The following is a 17,365-nucleotide window of genomic DNA, read 5'->3' as shown; positions in this document are numbered from 1 at the left end:
GAAAATGGAGATTTATCTCAGGTTGCTTTCTTCAAATTATTTCAACACGGATATTATAATGTATTTGCAAATTTGCTCAGCTCTTGAGGTGCGAAGACTATCACATTGCGACATCCACGACCTCCTTCTGACTGAATTTCAGGGATTTTATCAGCATTTTAGTTGCTATATAAGGCAAACAAATGTGATTCTTGAAAAATATGTTTTTTGATTTTGGTTGAGTAAACGACGTCACAACTCCGACTCGATCCATTCTCCCTGAGCCGATTGCTTGATACAACGGTTTTGATGGCGGAGGGAAAAAAAGCGTCAAATTTTCGATCCTTCCCTTGGAATACGAAGAAATCATTTACACCTGTTATTAATGGGGTCACAATGATTCTTTATTGAAAGATTCAACTTGTTTTTGAAATTTATCCGATTTTCGTCCAATTTTCGTCCAAGTGGCCCTTGGCAACTTTTAGGAGGTCGATATTGTAATCACCAGCTATAAAACAGTTCTTATTATTGTTTTTTATCTTGTCTTGGAGATTTGAAAAACAATTGGAATAACTCTCTATACTAGTTTTTGGGGGCTTATAGGTCACACCGATTAAGGTCTTTGTGTTCTTCTTTTCTATTTCTACAAAAAGAAACTGATTTTCGTCACTATTGTAAGTGATATTTTCACATGTTTTAAAACTATAATCAGTACTAATGTACGAGGCAACACCACCGCCTCCATTTGAAAACGTCTATTCTTCCTCAACTTGCAGCATAAATATGATTTTGTTCAGAGATCTTGCCCATAGTTAGATCTTTTTTTCTTTTTCTAATTAGCATATGTAAACACAGGCCTCCTATTTTCCCTCGCGAAAAATTCGTCCCTTTCCCAATAAGCTTGAAATCCAGTCCAATGAACGAAAAAGGGTGATATATTAAGAAGAAAGTTCAAAAATTGTCATGGATGGTTTAAATATTTACGCGCGCTCTGTTTTAAGTTTGTCCATTTTCACTCCTCTTGAGCGTCTCTTGCTTGGGCTTCGGTCAAACCTCTTCTGTGGCCGTTTTCTCAAAAATAAAATAATGTTTTCGAAAACCAACTACCCAGGGATTCATATCTAATAATGGCCTATCTAACTTCAAAAGAAGAGCGAATTTGATTTTTTGACCCTTGCCACCATTTGTTCGATACTTATGGACATTGCCTCTTAAGAACTCTGCTGCCTCTTTTTGACATCATTTCCGAGTAGACTCGAGCTAGATGGCTCGGACGTGTCCTTTGTGTCTGAAATCAGTTCAAAACTTATCATCTTATATAAGTAGAGTTTACAAGTGAATGGTCTAGGACGCACATATTGGTTTCAACAGGGGAAAATATTTAGAGATGATAGCCAGCTTTCCCAAAACACCACCCCTGAGATAGAAAATGGACAAATAGAACATTGTGCAAGATTTCAATTGCTTCATCCATTCACTGCTTTAGTAGCAATCCATGCGCTCGGACAGTTTCACTTTATATTCAGTTAGGGTGTTATTTGGATATACATCAATAGAACTATTACTCGGGAGAGCAATGTAAAACTGACTTGTAGTCATGATTGTTGGGAGTCAAATTAGTATACTACAAAAAACATTTGATTTTACAAACTTTATTCAATATCACTACTCAAGACCCAGCTATTATACTTGTCTGGGTATCCTAACCATTTTACAAAGTACTCCTTTTATTTTGCCAAGTTTACGCTTTTTTTTTAAATCTTGTCTATCTTATACATATACTTCTTTATCTTCTTTAGTGTTTATTCGTTGTAGTTTTCGTTCATAAAAAGTTCCTTCTCATACATCCCCGTCGAATTTATAAACTTATAACTATAACTATAACCACAACCACAACCACAACCACAACCACAACCGCAACCGCAACCGCAACCGCAACCGCAACCGCAACCGCAACCGCAACCGCAACCGCAACCGCAACCGCAACCGCACACAACCACTAGATTGTCCTCTAAGTCGTCTTTTTCCCTTCCCAAAATTCGAACTAATTTTGGAAATTTCAATATAAGATATTCGAAAGCAAAATGCTGGAATTCAATTGATGAAAATTTGAAAAAATTAAAAAATAGAAATAAATTTAAAGAGGGGCTGAATGATGACTTATTCCGCTCTTATTCTAGCTGATCATTAGTAATCTTAATTTCCAATATCATCGTTAAATAGTCAATATAATTTATTTCATATCATCAATTGATACTTGAGCCATCTTTTTTACCATAATTTTTGCCCCTTTTTTTCTTTTTCTCTTGTTGTCTGATAATTATATCTTCGTTCTCTCGTGTTAATATAAATATGTCCAAATCTTTTATGTTATATTCATAGACCCAATTTTCTAATGTTTAAATCTGTATGTATAGCTATCTATCTATCTCGGCTACATTACCTTCGCTACGAGTTACATAAATTTGAAGGAAATAGCTGCATGATTTGTGTTTCCTTTTGTCCCGTAAAAGTCTTCTTTCTTGAGATTCGTAGCATGTGATTATCCATTGTAAATTTGAGCTTCGTGCGCTTCCTTGAACTCGGTTTAACAACCATTTTTGAAGCCGATACTAATCAAAATTGCATACTTTTTGTATCAAAATTATCAGCGGAAGCTCTGCTTTTACATCCCGTAAAGATTTCTGGGATAATATTAAAAGGAAGTAATATTTTAGCTACTTAAATTCGGGTATTTTTACTTCCGGCCGGAGCGTGTGCGGCAAACTTGCCGGCTACTGGCGCGAAAATTTGTAAATATTCCGGCGGTAAATTTGTAAATGTAAACATGTAAACAAAATCACTACAAAAAGATTTTTTTGTGATAATTTTCTATTTTCATATTATTTCATGTAACACTCACATGCTTTATTTTCCTTCGATGAATAATTCTCTCTACTATAAACTTCTTTTCGTATGTCTTGCGGATTCTTTTCGAGTTAGAGTGATCATAGAGCACAACACTAGAAAAATTATTCAGTTGCTTGTAGTCGTGTTCCATTCGCACTCTTGACGCCATTTTGGAAATCGATTGAATTCAATGGAGAAATCGCGGACCACATTGTTCGAAGCCGATTAAATTAAATGAAGAAACCGCGGACTTCAATGTTCGCATAAGTCCCGAATAGTTGGCGATGTGGTTATACAACAGTTCATAAATGTGCAACAAAGACTTTGGCAAACTACAGCATAACTGCGATATATTCAAAAAAGCTGTACAATTATCTGTATTTGTTTCCAATAAAAAGTCATATTTATCAAAGGAATGCAGGTCTCGTTATGCTAAATACATTAATCATGTTGAGCACAAGCCTCGTGTTGTTTCGCGTGATCGAGAACCAAGTAGAGTTACAGTCAAACAGCTCACTGGTCTTTTGCACAAAAGCAGAAAAATACGCTTCTACTGTTGACAAATCTAAGTTCACAAAAAATGTACTTCATGTAGTTTATCCCATGTTTATCCCAATTTCTGCTCCACAACTTAAGGTAATATTGCATTATTTGGGCCAAATGCTGATCGTCAATGTGTAGCCATGTCACTGTGTGCATTTTAATTAAAATATATATTAATATATATATATATATATTAAAATATATAAACATAGGAACTCAATAAGTTCTCCAGCAGATTTAGTAAGCATTATGTATACTGCGAATGAGCTATATTCTGTCCTGTCAAGATTGCACAACCTAGACTTTTTACTTTTGACAGAATTACCTCAAATGGTAAGAGTATTAGAAACTAATTACCAGATGGAATACAGCTGGTAAAATTCAGGATATTTCTCTACAGTCGATTTCCTTTACTCTAGTGCATGCCCTTAGGCAATGCTTTGCAAATTTTAATTGAAGAAAATTACCAGTCATTTCTGTTAACTATTCAATGTAATACAGTAGCTATTTGCTGTAATGGCGATGGGAGATTTAGGATATTTTATTCTCATGCTTGTAATCCATCAGGTCTCCCCCATCCTCAAGATACTTGTGTACTCCTCGATGTTGATGACTTTAATAAATTACTTCCAAAGTTTATATGACAATTTAACAGGTTTATTTGAACTCGGAGGAGTGTGTATTACTGAGACATGCATACATAGCAATGCTACTGAAAATCCTTTTAATGCACAAACCCACACTAAACAGAGTGAAGTGATTGGCGAAGCTGCAGATGATAATCATCAAAGAAACAACAATAATATTACAAATTCAAATGCCAATAATTCTTTGATTGCACGTTACGCCATCGCGGCCATGTTGGTGCCATTTAACAAAAGATTTCTCATTAGCATCCATTGTTAACGGCACCACAATAGCCGCCATGTCTTTGTCTTTTGACTCTCTTGGGAATGCTTGCAACCCATCAATACCAATGGCATTCCTTTGAGAAGCTGTTGTTTCCCATCATGCAAACCACACACCAAAAAACTTGGCTGGGGCTCCAAGTGCTTATACTTCGTCAAATAAACTATGGTAGCCCGAGTTCACGCCACGAAGGGCGTCTAGTTTAGGTTTTTGATACGTTGCATTTATTTTCACTCGTAAATATTATATAGCACAGCAGGTACTGAATAAACACAATTGTTGTTGTTGTTCTTGGGGTCCCTCCCCCCCCCCTATATACAATACAATACAATACAATTTTATTTGGCACGTTAAACTTAAGAGTACATGAGTGTTTGATTCCAAATATATTATAGGTATATATATGTACTATGTATTAGGTAATTTTCTTATATCATTTTCACATATCAGCATACATTGATGAATGTATGCTGATATAGCTTTTTGTAGAGACGCTGATTTTGAATTGATTAAGAACATAAAACGACTGTCAGCGCTCATATTGTTGAAATTAATGCTGGTGTTTTTTTCTATGAACTCTCTTAAATCCGTTTTAAACTGACGAAAGACTCTGAGTTTATTTTTATGTCTGTCGTCTTTCCTTTCATCATTGTGGAGGTTACTCCATAAAATTTGCCTCTCAATGTCATATATTCTTTGGGTTATTATTTTTCCATATTCATACCATCTTGGAGAAAGTTCATTTTGTTTTATCCAAATTATCCCCAATCCGAGTTGTTCTACAGTAGTTTTAATTTTTATGCTCCAAAGGGTTTTTTAGTTTCTTGGTAGACTTCGGCTGAAAGTTTTTTTAGGTGTAGTTCCGACTTTATAATTTTATGCCAGAATTTAAAACTTCTACTGCATGCTTTGCATTTTAGCGGCAACCTTCCTAACTCAGCTCTGCATGCAAGGTTAATAGCATTCTTTGTCACCTTGAGGAGCATTTTGCAAAATTTCAAATGAACAAGTTCCATATGCATGGGCTCTTGGTCTTTGGTGCTCAATGTTTCGATACCCCATATCTTACTTGCGTATAGAAGTATTGGTGTAACAAGCAAGTCAAACAGTTTTATAGTTAATTTGATATTGGATGTGAAAAATTCACCCATTTGTTTTTTCATCTGAAATAGTGCCTTTTAATGCAGCTTTTTTTAATTCTTGCTTTGCAAACGTAAAGTTTCCAAAGGTTGTAAAATTTCATCCTAAATATTTATATGATTTAACGTTTTCTAGTTTAAATTTGTTAAAATAGAATTGGAAGTTATTCATTGTCTTCCCCGTATTATTGAAAACCATCACTTTTGTCTTTGTTATATTAACTGTTAAGCCTGATTGTTCACAAAATGCCTCTAGCTTGTCGAGATATTTCTGAAGCCCTTTAGCAGATTTAGAGAACAGAACCAGGTCATCTGCATATAAAAGAGTACTAATCGGTTTGCCATTCAACATTACATCATTGTTGTTACACGAATTTAATGAGTCAGGCAGATCGTGAAGATATAAATTAAATAATGTAGGGCTCAGCATACAGCCTTGTTTAACACCCATATAACAGGAAAATGTCGGAGAAATGTATCCATTTACTTTGATTGGTGATTGATCAGTTGAATACATGGATTGTGTATCACTCTTAGAAAATTTCCATTTATACCAACATTTTCAAGTTTTGCCAATAATGTTTTCCTTGGGATGCCGTCAAACGCTTTTTGAAAATCTACAAAGCAGGAAAAAAGGAAATTATTTTTCTTCCGTGCTTACTTTTAACATATTTATCGATTACAGATTTCAGAATAAAAATACTATCTGTTGTTCCGTGCTTTTTTCTAAACCCACCCTGTCCCTGTTTAATTGTATTATTCGTAGTTAGGTAATCATAAAGCCGTTTGTTAAGTATTGCCGTAAAAACTTGCCAATTACAGAAAGGAGTGTTATTCCACGATTATTTTCAGCTTTCGTTGGATCGTCCTTTTTATGCAATGTAACCAATATATCCTAGATTCCATGAAGAGGGAAACTTTCCGTTTTCTAGGATTTTATTAAAAATTACTGTTAGATGTCTTTTTAGTGCTTCCTTTCCCGTTATCAATAGCTCATTTGGAGTATTATCAGGGCCGGGAGCTTTATGTTTCTTTAGGTTACTTAGAACTTCATATACTTCTTCGTCTGTAATGGAAAAATCTAATTCCCTTTGACTTTGCGACTGTTCTAAGGTCTCCGTAGTATTTAGTGCAGATGTCTGAGAACTATTAAGCGTCTTGAAGTGATTAAATAAGTCCTTTTCGTTTGCTCGACAGGAGTTTGCATTTTTTGCTTTACCTACATTAAAAAGTTGTTTCAAAGACTTCCAGGTATAGCGCCGGAAGTAAAATTTCACATTCTTGGCCCCACAAGAATGTACGGGACTTACATTCTTGAGCCCTGAAGAATGCACATTCTTGAGTCTGAAGAATGTGAACTGGGACATTCTTGAGTGATCGCTGAAGCCTGTACATTCTCGAACCCGTTGAAGAATATACATATTCTCATGATCAAAAAGAAAAGATTTGAAGAATTTTCTTCCATAATCGCGTGATCATATAAGTGTGAAAACAGCACAACAAGCAGTATCCACTAACAGCAACTTCAGCTGAAAACTTCCTCACACAATACAACAGAGGAAATACTATGCCTGTAAATCAGGTTAATGTTGAAGTCAAAGTCTTTAGGGGAGAGCCCAGAATTTACATTCGTCAGCAAAGCAAGGATCCGATAAAAGGAATATGCACCAAATCATTGACTATGGAAGAATGGGAGGCTCTTAGAAACTGTACGCACACTATCAATGAACAGTTATCGAATCTACGGAAAATGAACAGTTCGGAAAGCTTAGAAACTAGCAGTAATCACATGCAAAGTAGCAATGCTGATAGTAGCAGTATAGAAAAATTGAACACTACAACATGTGCTCATGTCTCTGAGGTGTCAACGGATGTTCCAAAATATGATGTAGATGAAAGCATTAAAAGATCTATTGCAGCAGAGCTTATTAAATTATTACAAGAACCTGAACCGACATTCCAAGAGTTAAGACATTCCGCCCGTCATTTGAACTTGCCTAGACAAACTGTTGAATGTGATTTCTAAAAACAATTGTATTACTTTTTCAAATGACAAGGAGAAACATTTAATTTATCAAGAATTACTTTATTATTGTTTATGTTTTCTCTTTTAATTTAATGTCACCCATTACTGTTATCTAAAGCAATGAAATAAAGTAAGTTAAAGCTTTGGAGAACTTGTTTGTTTAGATCTGATTTCAAGGGAGTAATGCTCAAACCTGCTCATTTACGCTGCTCATTTTACTTATTTGTATCATGAATTAGAAAAATAATGGTGCTCAATGTTCGTTTGACTACCTGGATTGTAGAGTGTATTGTTTAAAAGTTTTGGCGGTCTCCTGGACAACGCATTGTTTAAAGTGCTACTACGACGAAAATCGCTCAAACTTGGATTCAGCTGAAACTTCCTAAGAATACTCTTTAAAGGTCGAATAATCACTGTATAAAGTGTTTTCTCGATATTCAGGACGAAAGTATGATATTTTTACGATTATTTTTTTGAGTCTGTGACGTCATACACTCAACATCGAACATCGCTCCATACATTTCTTTGTAGTTTATGATCAAAATATCAGTAGTAAAGGGAGAAAGAAATGCCCAAACACCCCAAAATATAAATTATAGTCACAAGTAATGTGAAATAAGCACATTAGCCACCCTTTGGGCTTCACAGGAATAAAATAAATTAAGGATTTATATACAAAGAAATATATGTAGCAATGTTAGATGTTGAGTGTATGACGTCACAGACTCCAAAAAATAATCGTAAAAATATCATACTTTCGTACTGAATATCGAGAAAACACTTCATACAGTGATTACTGGACCTTTAAAGAGTATTCTTAGGAACTTTCAGCTGAATCCAAGTTGGAGCGATTTTCGTCGTAGTAGCACTTTAAAAGTAACGATGTTTATCATTCACAATTGACCATAATTCAAATTTATTCATATATTTATTCATAATGTAGATACAATGAAAATCGGCTAACGGCTTTTGATAATTACGAATCAGTCTGTTTCAGTATGGATGTTTGTGTGGTTTTCCGAGGGATCCTGACATATTGGGGAGCAATTAAGTCATTCAAAAGGAATTTTCTTTTATGAATAGCAAGTTTCGTTGCTTCATGAGAATGCTCGCCTGTTCATTCAAGCTACTCATCGTGCTCATCGTGCTCACCTTGCTCTCATGAACTGCTCAAACCTGCTCATTTAAGCTACTCATCGTGCTCATCTTGCTCATTCAGCTATTAACCCTAATGTGTATACATGTCCTTTTCAAAACAGTGTCTCTACTGTGACAAAGTGTTTTCAAGAGCATTTAATTTGAGACGCCATCTAGAAAACAAGTCGTGTATAAAGATGAGTGTTGTTGACATGGCCAATGATCAGAGCAGCATTGATAACGATTATAGTAGTGTGGGAAGTTCTCGGGATGAATCGAACGATGATGACAGCAAATCAAATTCCAGTAGTGCAAATGAAAATGACTCTGATACTTCTGATGTTTCATGCGCCAGTTCTGCAGATTCAGATGAGTTTCCTTGGTATTGGAACATTTAAATAGATGAAGCAGCTGATCGACACAAGGAAACTAAAAGACAAATAGTTGAAAATTTTGTAGCTGACGGAGAAACGGAACAAGATCAGAATCAATTGCTCATAACGAAATGCTTCCAATTTTAAGAAGGGAACTGAGAAATATTATAGTAGAAGAATTGGAATGAATGCACGCAATGAAAAGAGATTTTTATTATCAAAAGATCATGAGAACCAGACAAGAATTGTCGGACACTGGGGACTATGACTGGCTTGAAGCCACGAAACTTGCTATTCATAAAAGAAAATTCCTTTTGAATGACTTAAGAGGCAATGTCCACAAGAATCGAGCAAATTCAAGAATTCGTGGCAAAGGTCAAAAAATCAAATTCGCTCTTCTTTTAAAGTTAGATAGGCCATTATTAGATATGAATCCCTGGGTAGTTGGTTTTCGAAAATATTATTTTATTTTCGAGAAAACGGCCACAGAAGAGGTTCAACCGAAACCCAAGCAAGAGAAGCTCAAGAGGAGTGAAAATGGACAAACTTTGAACAGAGCGCGCGTAAAAAATAAACCATCTATGACAATTTTTGAACTTTTTTCTTAATGTATCGCCCTTTTTCGTTCATTGGACTGGATTTCAAGCTTATTGGGAAAGGGACGAATTTTTGGCGAGGGAAAATAGGAGGCCTGTGTTTGCCTCAAAAGAAAACAAGATTTAACTATGGGCAAGTTCTCTGATTGAAATAATATTTATGCTGCAAGTTGAGGAATAATAGACCTTTTCAAAACTTTAAAGATTGATTTGGGGAAATTAATTCTGACTGCATAGAAACCTGTTGAATTTGGTTGAAATACATGCGAAAATCACGCTTCCCGAATCAACGCAGGACTAAGGATTTTCGTAAAGATTGCCATGAAATTTACCCTGAAAACTAGGAAATTAATGTTTGTGCCGTTGTTTGAAAGTTCAATGTGGTTTGGTAAATTTAAGCTCCATTGGAAAGGTTTTGGGATTGGAGAAGCGTGATTTTGGCATGCATTTCAACCAAATTCAACAAATACCTGCCCGTCGTTTTATGCTAATATGTGATGAATAATTAATGTTCCCCGTCCTTCCCCGTCCTTCCCCGTCCTTCCCCGTTCCCTTCCCCGTCCAAAAAAGGGGTAGTGCCATGCGGCCTATACTACTGGCTTGTAAGCTGGAATTCTATAGCATCCTTTTTAAGACGTGAGTTACGAGGCCAATCCAAGCCATTTTGCTTATAAAAGCATAAAAAAACTGTCCGTAGCAATGTTTTCTTTTTTCTTTTTTCTTTTTTTTTTTTTTTTTTTTTTTCCTTTTTTTTTTTTCTTTTTCCTTGCTGTCATTTCAACGTCGTTTTTTTTTCCCTTTAGACTCAATTGGTTTCGAAGGAAGCACGTCTATAAATGTGAATGAAAGTATTGGTCATGTCACATTTTGTATCAAGTTTTACCATTTCAAATCTGAAGATGCTGTAGGAATGTAAGCAAACAAAACAAAAATAATTTAATTGTTGACGTTTTTAACTTTTTTACTTTCTTACTTTCTTTTCTTTTCTCTTCTGGCTTGGCTTGGCTTGGCTTGGCTTGGCTTGGCTTGGCTTGGCTTGGCTTGGCTTGGCTTGGCTTGGCTTGGCTTGGCTTGGCTTGGCTTGGCTTGGCTTGGCTTGGCTTGGCTTGGCTTGGCTTGGCTTGGCTTGGCTTGGCTTGGCTGGCTTGGCTTGGCTTGGCTTGGCTTGGCTTGGCTTGGCTTGGCTTGGCTTGGCTTGGCTGGCTTGGCTTGGCTTGGCTTGGCTTGGCTTGGCTTGGCTTGGCTTGGCTTGGCTTGGCTTGGCTTGGCTTGGCTTGGCTTGGCTTGGCTTGGCTTGGCTTGGCTTGGCTTGGCTTGGCTTGGCTTGGCTTGGCTTGGCTTGGCTTGGCTTGGCTTGGCTTGGCTTGGCTTGGCTTGGCTTGGCTTGGCTTGGCTTGGCTTGGCTTGGCTTGGCTTGGCTTGGCTTGGCTTGGCTTGGCTTGGCTTGGCTTGGCTTGGCTTGGCTTGGCTTGGCTTGGCTTGGCTTGGCTTGGCTTGGCTTGGCTTGGCTTGGCTTGGCTTGGCTTGGCTTGGCTTGGCTTGGCTTGGCTTGGCTTGGCTTGGCTTGGCTTGGCTTGGCTTGGCTTGGCTTGGCTTGGCTTGGCTTGGCTTGGCTTGGCTTGGCTTGGCTTGGCTTGGCTTGGCTTGGCTTGGCTTGGCTTGGCTTGGCTTGGCTTGGCTTGGCTTGGCTTGGCTTGGCTTGGCTTGGCTTGGCTTGGCTTGGCTTGGCTTGGCTTGGCTTGGCTTGGCTTGGCTTGGCTTGGCTTGGCTTGGCTTGCTTGGCTTGGCTTGGCTTGGCTTGGCTTGGCTTGGCTTGGCTTGGCTTGGCTTGGCTTGGCTTGGCTTGGCTTGGCTTGGCTTGGCTTGGCTTGGCTTGGCTTGGCTTGGCTTGGCTTGGCTTGGCTTGGCTTGGCTTGGCTTGGCTTGGCTTGGCTTGGCTTGGCTTGGCTTGGCTTGGCTTGGCTTGGCTTGGCTTGGCTTGGCTTGGCTTGGCTTGGCTTGGCTTGGCTTGGCTTGGCTTGGCTTGGCTTGGCTTGGCTTGGCTTGGCTTGGCTTGGCTTGGCTTGGCTTGGCTTGGCTTGGCTTGGCTTGGCTTGGCTTGGCTTGGCTTGGCTTGGCTTGGCTTGGCTTGGCTTGGCTTGGCTTGGCTTGGCTTGGCTTGGCTTGGTTTGGTTTGGTTTGGTTTGGTTTGGTTTGGTTTGGTTTGGTTTGGTTTGGTTTTGGTTAGTTTTCCTTCTCTAATTTCCTATTACCAGTACCCTTTGATTTTTTAGCCCTTGTAATTCTGTTTTTAAATAAACCCATTACAACTGTTATCCGTTTCGTTCGAAACTTCCTATGTAGTCGTACCTCCTCTTTTGTGTGTCTATCTGCCTTTTGTTTATGTTTTGTTTTTCTTTTGTTTTTTGTTTTTTGTTTTTTTTGTTGTTTTTTTTTGTTCTACCTAGAGTGGAAACAACGAAACGCAATGCAAACGATCCTGTTACTTCCGTTGGAAACTTTTACTATTATTTAGAATTGGACGACGTAAATAGCAGAAAATGTTTAAACGCCACTGTTTTAGACAACAGTATCGTGGAGTTTGGAATTCGAAAAACGTATTTCCTGAACATAACATTGCCTTCTTTTATAAATGATGTCAAATATAAAGAGAACCAAAGGACATTGGCAATAACCATCACAGATGACGATACAGGTATGTTATTTCAATTCTTATGTGTGGATCAAAATTATTTTATCATGAATTAAATTAATAAGCATATCTTTTAATTGAGGATTTTAATCAATATACTTATCTGTTTTGGATAAAATACCTGCTCGATATTTTAGGGACTTTCGCGGGCAAATGAACAAATTTGCCTTTCCCATGTTTTGTTTCTTTTCCCTCAAGCTTCGCATGGTGAAATAATAGCATTGTGCTGGGAAGCAACATGATGAGCTTTGGTCAAAAAAAAGTTTACTTTGCATGAGATCTTTTCAGGTGTGAAGTAATGTCCATCATTCCTTAAGTAAGTGTGTAGGTGTCAATCTCGTTGTCAACATACACTCGTTCTTTGTAATTAGAGCAAATACACGGTAAGTCATTCCAATTTTTTGTTTGGGGTTTTATTCATGGACCTGATTTCCTACTGCCGTATCCGCGCAAAATATCACAAATAGCAATTTCGACAACTTCATAACCCTAAACCGGTGACATAGGAAGTTTGTTACATAGAAATATATATATATATATATATAAGAAATCTGTGAATCAATTTTCCGTAAAATAGTGCTCAATACATCGATAGAAGTAGAGCAGAACATTTGTTTAAATCCCCTGAAGAGTGAAGCAATTCACGAAACAGGCTTGTCGGGAAAAATGTTGTCTTGACTTTTTCTTCTCAAACAAATATATATATATATATATATATAAATATAACAAAGTATGTAATGTGGTCTATATTGTTGAAACAGTGCTCGATGCGTAGGGATGCAGAGCAATAGATATATAGTAAAGATTGGATTAAAGACGAGACATGTTCACTGTTCATCCGAGTTTCGTGCTTACGCACTCATCAGACAGACTTTAATGAAACATATTCCTATTACTGTGATATTTATATACAAGAGGTATAATGATTATTTACAAAAGAAGTATTGTTCGGAAAGGAGTTAATTAGCATGTTGTGACATGAGCGTTGTAGATGATGCTGGAGGAGAGGCAGTTGTTGTTTAGAGGGCATTGATCTTTTTTACGGCAGTTGCATGTTTTCTCAGAGGTGGTGGCGGGATCGGTATCGGTGTTGAAGATTTTCTTGTTGTGTTTGGTAATGGTGGTTTTCATGTTTTTCATGCAAACGAGGACACTACTGGGAAAAACTACATTGGCCTGACAGAAGGAACATTCAAACAACGATACACTCAGCACAAACTATCTCTGCGAAATAGAAAATACGCTAACAGCACCGAACTTTCTAAATACATCTGGGACCTTAAAGATAACAACAAAGACTACAACATAGAATGGACAATCATCACTTCAGCCAGACCATACAGCAACATTTCTAAGAGGTGTGACCTGTGCTTAACAGAAAAGCTACTTATCATCAAAGCAAACAGCGACACTCTTTTAAACAAGCGATCCGAATTGATCTCCAAATGCCGACATGAAAACAAGTTCTATCTGATGAACAATAGAAATCCAGGCCTAGCTAATTAACTCCTTTCCGAACAATACTTCTTTTGTAAATAATCATTACACCTCTTGTATATAAATATCACAGTAATAGGAATATGTTTCATTAAAGTCTGTCTGATGAGTGCGTAAGCACGAAACTCGGAGTTACAGTGAACATGTCTCGTCTTTAATCCAATCTTTACTATATATATATTAGAACATGTAACGGCACCAGTGTGCCACAGCCGATAATCGACCGGAAATAGAACTTTGTGTAATACTATATCTTGGCGTCCTTTGTATTTTAGTGGATTTTTAGATTGAGATTAAAGGCCGTCAAGATTTCAACGGGAGAACTTTATATGTGTAAGATTTTCTCGTGTGTTTTCAAGGCCTTCTTCGTACAATAGTTTCGCGGCCCTCTTACGTTAGCTGGCGCCATCACAGTCGACATCTCACGGGAGCTCCACACTTCTCAAGTCGACAGCAACCAGAGCATCATGGAATCACGCTTACCGCAGGCCAAACCAGAAACGTTCAGAGGCGATGATAAAGACAAGACTAGGTTCTTTCTGTGGGAAACAGCCTTCGATACCCTTGTTGACTCAGCTCCTGTCACCCCACAACAAAAGCTATACCTTTTGTACCAGCATCTGGACGGCAAAGCCAAGAAGGCCGTCGAGCAGCTGCAGTTCATGGTGAAACAGCCTGAGACGGCCTACCAAGAAGCAAGAAGAATGCTGAAACACCGTTTTGGACATCCGTCCATTCTTTATACAGATTTTGAGAACAAGCTGACCAACTGGCCGAAGATAGGAAACAACGATCCCCAGGGCATGCAAGACTTCAGCGACTTTCTAAGCCAAGTTGAAGTTGCCAGTCATCACATCTCAAACCTAAGGATATTTGAATACCCATCAAAAATCCAAGCACTCGTAGATAAGCTCCCTGGATGGTTCAAGACCAAATGGTCAAGCATGGTTCAAAAGCTACAACAGTAAAAGGGTTACGATGCCTTTCCGTCATTTGCTAACTTTGTACGTGAAGTTACGTTCCACGCGGAGCGCATGAACATTCCACAAATCAACTACGACACTTGTACAGTTAATGGACTTTCAAGAGCAACGACAAGTTATGTCACTCCCTCCACACACCCAAGAAGGAATCCAGTGACCACCTTGGCCACGAAGACGCAAACGTCAAGAGAGCCCAAAAATCAAGGAAATCCATCCGAAAGTGAGACAGTCTGTAAATATCATAGTTCAAAGACACACTCTTTGACAAATTGCCAAAAGTTTCATGATTTAAGTTACCAGCAAAGAAAATATTTTTTGTTCAAAAATAGACTGTGTTTCAATTGCACAAACACGGACAAGCATGTCTCTAAAGACTGTAACCAACCACCGCCAGCGTGCGACATCTGTCAAGGTAAACATCTAACTTTACTCCACAAACCAGTTGGAAACAATGACTCAGACAAGTCTTCAAATGTCTGCACAGGGATATGCGGTCTAAAAGAGAAGACTTGTTCATGTGCAAGAATCGTTCTCGTAGAGGTAACGCATCAATCACGCCCTTCTGCTTAGACCCTCAAGTACGCAGTACTGGACGACCAGTAGACAGATGTCTTCATAACAGAGTCACTCCTCGGCAAGCTGGGTGTACATGGACAAGAGGTCGACTTACAAGTCGCCACTATCGTGGGAACGAAGACTATGCGTACTAAAAAGCTATTCGGCCTTCAAATACAAGATGTTCATCATGATCACGCGCCCATCAAAATCCCTTATGCCTACACGCAAGAAGGCATTCCGGCTAGCCACCACGACATTGCTACACCCGCCATTGCTAGAGAGTGGAGCCATTTGAGTCCAATCACAGACAAAATCCGCTACCACCAGGAAGTAGATGTAGGTATGCTTATTGGACGCAATGTTCCGACCGCCTTCCGCCTTCCTTCTACATAGAGTTCATTCAAAAGATTTTCAACCGGCACCACGCAAGCCGCTTTCCAACCAGTCAATTAGTTACAGAACCCGGTAAGGTCTGGTATACCTTCCCCACTTTGATGTTCATCATACGAAGAAGCCGGACCAATTACGTTTATAACATAGGCAAGATATAACGCGTGCTCTGATTGGCTAATTTGCTATACAAAATGTTTCGTGACTTAAAACTAGAAACATGGCTTCTTTTCCATCTAACAAAGATTACGAGCTTCCTAATTTTGATTTTGAGTTGTAACAAAACATTGAACCCCCAGTTAATAAACCACAAAAACCGGAAACAAATTCACAAAGATTTGCTAACTTGAACGAAAACGAGTTGCAAGATATCCTCGCTGATAAGCAGTCTGCCAAGACCAAAAAACGACAAACTGGTGTGTTTCCACGTTTAAAGGTAAGAAAAATTAAATAATAGTTTTTATAGAGATAAAATGGCATGACCTTTTGACTTAGTTAAAAAGATAGAAACTAGTTTTCATGAAAAATATTTTTCGCGAAAATGTCAACACAGACAATAAACACTAACGTGGCTTTCGTAAGTTGTGTTGTAGACAGCTATCACTCTCAACGAGGAAAATTATAAAATGTTAAACGCCAATCTTTTCGTATTTCTGCTTTATTTTTATTCATAGCAAACTGTTTACATATTTTTAAAGCAGTGAATCGATCTATCGGCTAAAATCTCCTACCAATTTACTAAGTAATGAAATAAAACATCGTGTTTTCAACCGGTTTTGCACAACAGCTTGTTGAGCGCGGTTCGCACTGCAAATAAGAAAAACAAAAAATAATTGCTCGATAATAGGTAAAAAATACAAATTCATTGTTCTTAACCTTTTTCAAACCTTTATTCTTTTAGCATGGTGCAAAGAGAAGCACATTCAGACACCTCTTGAGAAGATGACGCTTGGTCAACTGGATGCAAATCTCCGCAGGTTTTATCCCGAAGCACGAAAGACAACCGGCGAGATGTACAGCAAGAAAACACTCCTGGGCTTTCGACATGCTATTGAAAGATATATGAATCAGCCTCCTTTAAACTGTGGTTTGAAGCTCTCAACTGACCCAAGGTTTACATCGCACAGAATTGAGTGACACATTCGGGAATTTGGAGAAAAAAATACTAGATTTCAGTTTCCGAATATCAATTTTCCTCTCACGGCCATTTATATATATATATATATATATATACAGCGATATGCAGAAATTCTGATCCAACCAAGTATATAGTATATAACTATATCGGGTGCATTATGGGTAATAGACCCGCGGGTTCAAAGCGGGATTAAAAGCACTAAAGCGTTGGCTGGCGTTTTGTTTAAAGATAAGTTACCTTTGAAAATAAATTCCGCTTTTTCCAACCAGTAAAAGAATTTTCACCCTGCAAGGGACTCGACAGTCGGCGTTTTTTTCAATATAAACCGCTGTTTATTTTATGCAATTTTGATTAATACAAACGGCTTTTAGTGCAATGATGATTAATATTCAAACTTTCTCTCTCTTGGGTGAACTTATTTTGCATAAAATTGCAAAGCTTTTAATAGCTTGAGCCAAAAGAGAGAGAGAGAGAAATAAAAGAAAAAGTAACCACAAAGAATTACTAAGCTATCA

At 37.9% G+C, this 17,365-nt stretch overlaps 2 protein-coding genes and 1 long non-coding RNA gene across 8 annotated transcripts in view; 2 read left to right on the top strand and 1 right to left on the bottom strand.

Moving 5' to 3' along the window:
• LOC116288671 (uncharacterized) overlaps positions 1 to 17,365 on the bottom strand; it is a 371,660-nt gene that overhangs the window by 71,252 nt on the left and 283,043 nt on the right. The window lies entirely within an intron of this gene.
• Positions 1 to 17,365, top strand: part of LOC148911163 (uncharacterized) — a 130,689-nt gene that overhangs the window by 57,816 nt on the left and 55,508 nt on the right. For all 6 annotated transcript variants that reach the window (XM_089029972.1, XM_089029971.1, XM_089029974.1 and 3 more), the window contains 2 exons: positions 10,396 to 10,504; positions 12,040 to 12,287. In XM_089029972.1, coding sequence (XP_088886098.1) covers positions 10,396 to 10,504; positions 12,040 to 12,287 — 357 coding nt within the window. The remainder of the gene's footprint in view (positions 1 to 10,395; positions 10,505 to 12,039; positions 12,288 to 17,365) is intronic.
• LOC116295569 (uncharacterized) lies at positions 14,117 to 14,894 on the top strand. The gene has a single exon (XM_089029992.1). The coding sequence runs from the start codon at positions 14,249 to 14,251 to the stop codon at positions 14,747 to 14,749; it is 501 nt and encodes a 166-aa protein (XP_088886118.1). The 5' UTR covers positions 14,117 to 14,248; the 3' UTR covers positions 14,750 to 14,894.

The sequence above is a fragment of the Actinia tenebrosa genome, unplaced genomic scaffold, assembly GCF_029948245.1.
Source record: "Actinia tenebrosa isolate PJP-AT-01 unplaced genomic scaffold, QUT_ActTen_1.0 PGA_scaffold14__42_contigs__length_11649687, whole genome shotgun sequence".
Classification (NCBI taxonomy): domain Eukaryota; kingdom Metazoa; phylum Cnidaria; class Anthozoa; order Actiniaria; family Actiniidae; genus Actinia; species Actinia tenebrosa.
Note: the sequence above shows the minus strand (reverse complement) of the source record. Positions and strands in the feature narration are given on the sequence as shown.